This window comes from Vidua macroura, chromosome 5, assembly GCF_024509145.1.
Source record: "Vidua macroura isolate BioBank_ID:100142 chromosome 5, ASM2450914v1, whole genome shotgun sequence".
Taxonomy (NCBI): Eukaryota; Metazoa; Chordata; class Aves; order Passeriformes; family Viduidae; genus Vidua; species Vidua macroura.
In genome coordinates this window covers 49674480-49681004 of record NC_071575.1, presented here as the reverse complement: position 1 = coordinate 49681004, position 6525 = coordinate 49674480, and the positions used below count along the sequence as shown (strand labels likewise).

The window sequence follows — 6525 nt, the reverse complement described above, 5'->3', positions numbered from 1 at the left end:
AAGACAGACTTCAAGGTCACAAATAAGCTGGAGTAAGAGGAATGTGAAAAAATGAGAATACATCAACAATAACATCTGATTTACAAAAGGGACACACAAAACACAACACAAATACAAACACAAAAGGAGAGATTACCTGCTACCAGCTTCTGTATGATTGTCTTGTTCACATCTGAAACAGCTATAGGGTACACTGGCTGCAAGGTTCTTCTACACTGTGAGCCTTTGAATGGAGTTAGGATTTTTTCTTTTAACACAAGGTACTATCAGGCCTGTTACTGAAAATGACCTTCCTAGAGTGGTGCCCTTTGAGAAAGCAGCAGCATGCAGGTTGTATTTCAAGTGTCTGTTGTGACATTTTAATTTTGATGGGTTATAATGCAGAGAAAAGGGAGGAAATCACAAACAAACCACCAACCATCTCCAAATCTGAAACCTGAACCAGTACAAATAAATCACAGTTGTCAAATACTAAGCAATTGGTAGTGTATTAAAGGTAATGAATTTACTTATAGTACCAGCACCAGTTAAAAATAACTCTCTTGGAACAGGTGATGTCAGTTGTAAAACATCACACTCAGTTGTCTTTATAGCCACTGGGGCTATAGTTCTACTAGCAAGTCCATCTACTGCATCACAGCTAAGCTAAATGAATAATAATATGGAAGCTTGATTCTGGTTATGGTTATTATAAAGTTGAGTACTGGCAGATTCAATACAGATACAGAGAAGCTGCACAAAAAAGGCATAAGTACTACTTTTCCTCTGCAGAAAACAAGAAATATTCAGACCAGTACTAAAAAAATCCTGAAAACTTAGAATAAGAGTTACAGTTTTATAAGAATTAACATGGCTACAAGGCCATTCAATTATTACACATGGTAAGCAATAGATCTCTATTACCAAAATATTTTAAACAGAGATTTTGTGTATACAGCTAAATAAAAAAATAAGCATATAAAGCTAAGCCTTCATATAGAAGCATGTATGACAGTTGAGTCAATTTTAGCAACCTTTGCTCTGAGGAGGCTGTGTGAAAAGAAGGGGGTTTGCATATCTATCAAGTTTCCAGAATTGGAATTTTTTCTCATGGGAGTTCATTTAAAGTGTTCACGTAGTTCTTACACCAGAGTTCCTCATTGTCAAGAATCTGACTTTCATTATACTTTAATGCAAACAGGCTGTCATATTTAACAGACAAGTAAATAAAATCTAAAAAATGCAGCTACTAAAAATGTCAAGCGGGCACTATTGAAATATGCAGATCATGCAGGTTTCTTTTTTTAAAAGTGCAATTTTTATAGCACTTAGTATGTTCTAAGCATAACTCTAGCTAACCTGCAAATCTCAACATTGAAAAGGTTGCCTTACACATTACATTGCATTAAGAAACAAAAGTTAAGCAAAAAATAAATAAGAAAATTTTCACAGACACCTTCTGATCAAGATGAGGGTAATTTTTGTTAAAATTATCTTGCCAAAATTACATTTTTACAGTGTCATGGGCACAAGGACTACATTTATCATTTTGTATTCTTCTCCAAAACCAAAATCCTCTTCTGTCAGTGGATGCTCAGTTTCATTTCAACCTGGGGCAAAGTCTGAGATGAACTCAAGGAGCAATGATGCCTGTGCATGAAATGCAGAACGTCATTCCTCATTTGTTCTTCAGAGTTTCGACGCACCTTGTGATGGATGAGACATTATTATCGGTCATTAGAAAGAACTCTAACCACAGCTCTGAAATTTAAAGCAATGCCTTATATAGCCAGGCTGGAGGTCCAAAGTCTGGCTCATTATGCGCAGCTGCTGTTCAGCGTTCCCACACGGGTGTCCCCACCGCAGGCTCGGGCTCTGTGACACACACAGAAGTGACGCCACAGGCTGCTGCTAGCTGAGGCGGCGTGGAAGGAGCATGTTAATGACGTCAGCAATTAAAGAGAGGAACCCGTATCTTTTACCTTGAATCCACACATATAGACCAGACACAGATTTAAAGACACAACTTCACACATGGCTTTGTTGCGTCTCCCAGCACCCACAAAGCAGCGGAGCCACGAGTGCGCCGTGTCACAGCCCCACGTGCTTACAGCACCACTGTCACTGATTCCCTGCACCCGACGCCATGCCCGGCGGAGCAGCGCTACTTTTCCCCTCCTCGGCCACGGCTCCCGCCCCGCCCCTCCCCTCCCTTCCCCTCCCCTCCCTTCCCCTCCCCTCCCTTCCCCTCCCCGGGCACGGCTCCCGCCCCGCCCCGGGCACGGCTCCCGCCCCGCCCCGGGCACGGCTCCGCCCGCGGCGCTCCCCTCACGCCCGGGGGGCGGGGCCGGGGCTCAGCGCGGGAAAGCGGCCACCGCGGCCACCGCGGCCACGTGCCCCGCCTGCGGTGAGGCGACGCGCGCGCGGGAAGGGCCTGCATGGCCGCCGCGATGTGCTCGTTCCGGGTCGTGGCGGGCGGCGACGAGGGCAGCGACAGCGATGACGGCGACTGGGACATTGGCGTCGTGCGGCAGGAGCCGCAGGTGGGGCTGAGCCCCTCCCTGCACCTGGGGCCCGCCAGCCGTGGCCGGGCGGTCTCGGGGTGGGGGGCGGCCTCGGCTTGGAACCGTGAGGGGAGGGGAGTGCGGTGGGGTCCCAGGGGAGGGTGCGGCTGGTGCTTCCTCTCAGGCTCTTTCCTACTAGGGTAATGCTAGTGTACCCTCAATCCAGTAAATGAAACCTGAACTGTAGGGATTTATCTTATTACCAAAACCCTTAATGTTTATTTAAAAGCTCTTTCTCCCCTTAAGTAGCAGACCCTTGTCCTAATCGTATTTCAGCATGAGAGTAAATTTGAAAGTGACCGGGGCCTGTAAAGCTGTTTTATATCTTAAATCTCTTGAGACTGTTTCTGGCTTACTTGAAGATTTCAGTGGTTTTATTGCATCTAACAGGTGTGAAGTATCCATCAGTGTGAGGTAGAGAAACCCTCACCATCTGTCAGGGTTTTTAAGTGTGGGTTTGTCTCATGACCAGAATTGAAAAATGGAAGTATAACTGAATTCTTGAAGTCTTAGGCTAAAGGTTATACCCAGTGTTTAAGAGGCCTTGACTTTTAGATAGATGTTCCTATCCAAAGATATGTGTTGTTTGAAAATTGTTGTCTGATTAGAATAAAAAAGGGTTAAATTGTTCTACTGACTGCTTCTCACCTATGTCTTTACAAAAGTTATCAGAAATGTGCTGTGAAGTTTGTATATTTCTGAGTTATAATAAATTGGTAGTTAAAAACTTATGACAAAGTAAAAGACAACTTCATTTCAAACCCACTTCTGTCTCTAAGGAAACTAGTGAATAATCAGTCCTCTGCTTACCAGTGTATATAAATGTTTTGTACACTTGATATAGCTCCAGCAGCAATCTTCAGCTGCATCTGCAGCTTTAATAGAGACCAAATCTATGATGCTTTTGAAAACAACTTTAATTTGGCAACTGTCTGATGCAGAAACTAGTCTTTTGGTCAGTGCTTTTTTCAGCCAGAACATTTATGATGCAGCACTACAAATGCCTCTGTCACCACAGAATTAGGATGACAGAGGAGCTGTAATCCTTCAGAGCAGTGGACTTGTGCTGTTAGGCCAGACAGTCACTGAGGTCCCTTGACTCAAGCTCAAACTTTCATATCTGATAATTGTATTTTTTAATGTTGCACTTTACAATATGTAAAATGTACCAAAAAAAAGACATATAAATGCATTCCAAAGTTTTTCTAGTGTCATAAGATGAAAAAGAAACTTAATTGAAATCAAATTATGGTAAGTAAAATTGAGAGCAGCAGGTCTGTTGAAAAAGAAAGTATTTCCCTTTTCAGAGAATGGAACCTCTCAGAAAAATTGATTTTAAAACTTAGTCTTTATAGTAGACCCTGAACAGATCTATGGAGATGGAAGAACAGAAGTTATACGTTGCTTTTCCCCCTCTTCTATCCTATGTCCTTTCAGAGATTATTAGTGCTTTTATACTGAAACCAAGCTATATTGTTTTTTCCTTGAAACAGTCTCCAGATTTTAACTTAATTTTTCTTTATCTAGCAGTTGGATCAAATGTTGCAGGTGGACAAGCATGAGGCATTAAAGAAGGCTCTGTTTCGTGGTGATGTGTCATTAATTGAAGAACTCTTAAACTTGGGTGAGGAAAACTCAGTTACAAAGTTGAATATTTTTTATTAGACTCAGCAAAAATTTGAATTCTCATTTAAAACAAGACTTTATATCTTTACTGGAAACATTCACATGTTCCTACATGCACTCAACGCATTCTTTTGAAAGATTACATTACTTTTTCAGTGACTCAGATTCGGTATTCCAGCACATTCCTTCTAATTTGTGTTTCTTTTGTCAGTTAGGAGCCATGAAAATTGAGAAAAGTATGTTTGAACTATGAAATAAGGTATTTCTTTATTTTCAGATGCATCTTTAACATGCAAATAGTAATTACAAACACTGAGCTAGAGGTGGTTTAAATTGAGGGGGAGAATTCAGTGGGTGGTCTTTGGTGTTGAAAGCTGTAAAAAAGAGGAGGTTGTTTTTATTTTCATGTTCCCCCAGTTTGGAAATTCCTTTTCCTCTTTTTTTTTTTTTTTTTCCTCCCCTTCACAGCACTGGTAAGTGTCTGGTATGTGCCCTATGTAATACTGCTGTCCTGGCAACATCAACTGAACAAAGATTTTGTGATTCTGAGAGGTCTAACAGGCGTTTCGTGGCATTTGCCACTAAAAAGTAGTCTGTTTTAACATTGAAAGCCTTTTTCCCTGTTCTGTTACTCAGTATTTGTCTTTAATGTGTTTGTTAATCAGTGTTAGGAAGATTGGATCACTTATTCAAGCATCCAGGGCAATCAGAAACTGCATAGCTGAGTTGACCTGCCTAGTGATAATTGTCAGGAAGTTCTGCTTCAGCAAGCAAGGAGAATATAGTAACCAAGAGCTTGTTCTCTGAGGAAAATTTGTCTTAGGGAAGAAAGTAGTTTCTTAGTTAGCAATGGGCTTTTCTGAGTTTTGAAACAATGACATTATTTGCCCTTTTAGAAGCCAACTGTTTCTCACCACAATGGGGGAGTGGTTTTCTTTTTAAATTAAGCAAAACTACTGCACAGACTGAAACACAAGAAGTGTAGTACAGGCATGAAATATATCTGTCTTGCTTTGAGAAAATATATTCTTATTTATGAGTAGAGTTTCAGTGATGTCTGTGCCTCAGATTGCTTAATTGTTTTGCTACACTATCCATTTTAAATTGTTGTATTGCAGTCAGACAGCAATAGTTCACTTTCTGTGCTGATGCCTGCTACACAGTGGGCAGTTCTGTGCTGTTGGAAGATGATAATAGGTTTCTCTAGGAGCATATGTTCAGGCCAAGGATTCATGTAGTGTAGTTTCCTGTCTCCTGAAACAAACAAGGCAGTATTATAAAATATGTAATTTCCTTAAAATGGGACCAACAGGACATTCTGACTCATCCAGTACTGTTCTGCAAAGCAGTAGAACACAGTGCCTATTATGGACGTCTTCCTGAAGAAGGATAACATTGTCCTTCAGGGGATCTGTGCTCAGATTAAATATTTGCCTCCAGAAATACCTTTAGTATAGAAGAGCTTGTAGGAGGCTCACTACCAGCAGTCAGCCAAACTCAAGGTTTTTGTTGGAAGTGGATTTCCTAGCAAGAGGCTATTCCTTCAGGTAGAGTGAGACTGTGTTGTCTTCTGGCTTGGTTAGATGTTGCCTTAGTACTTTTGATGCTGAAGCAATTTTACAGAGCTTCTTTAGGAGATGGACAAGCACAGTGTTTTTCCTTACCGCTTCTGTTAAATGGCAACTTAGGAAAAAGTTTCTGAAGTACATGTCACAAAAAGTAATGCAAGCAAGTAGCACCTTCAAAGATGATTTGGACATTTTGGTTTGCTTTAGGAGTAAAAATACTTCACACCATGTAATTAATGTGTTCCATTTCCTAAAATAGAAATTACAACTTCATGACAGTTTAGGCTGATTAAAGATATAACTACAGTCAAATCCTCCATTTTCCTTCAGCAGTTTGTTCCACTGATGTCTTTGAATGAGTGCTAGAGCTCATCTCATCTTTTGTGAACCAATTCAGGGAATTATAAGTAGTAGTAAACAGTAGGAATGGGAGGGTGCCTAGTGTGTGAGAATAATTTTTCAGCTAGTTTAGGACTCTGAACCCTGAGTCAGGTGACCACCATAACTGGCCCAGCAGAGGGAGACATCAGCAGCTCTAATATGACTCAGCTTTAAGGTCGTGTGGGAACAGACCTAAGTGCAGACAGACTTAAATCAATACTTCTGCTAGAGAAGTCTTAGAGAATCAGGTATTTTAGAACTTCCCAGGTAAGTGGTGTCTGAATGTGAATGGATTCCAGCACTGAGAGCTGTTCTTTAATTGAATGAAAGTCAAGACCTCATATTTTTGGTGTCAAACATGGAATTATTTAACAGGGATACATTTTTCTCTATAAAAAACAGCCTTT

The 6525-nt window shown here is 41.0% G+C and overlaps 1 protein-coding gene across 2 annotated transcripts in view; it reads left to right on the top strand.

Annotated features, from left to right (window-relative positions):
* Window positions 1–2361: 2361 nt before the first annotated feature.
* Window positions 2362–6525, top strand: part of ASZ1 (ankyrin repeat, SAM and basic leucine zipper domain containing 1) — a 35846-nt gene continuing 31682 nt past the window's right edge. The window contains exons 1-2 of one of the 2 annotated variants that reach the window (XM_053977844.1): window positions 2362–2522; window positions 4074–4167. In XM_053977844.1, coding sequence (XP_053833819.1) covers window positions 2418–2522; window positions 4074–4167 — 199 coding nt within the window. In that variant the 5' untranslated portion in view covers window positions 2362–2417. Of the gene's footprint in view, window positions 2523–4070; window positions 4168–6525 lie in introns of both variants that reach the window. The other variant, XM_053977843.1, reaches the window with a different exon arrangement.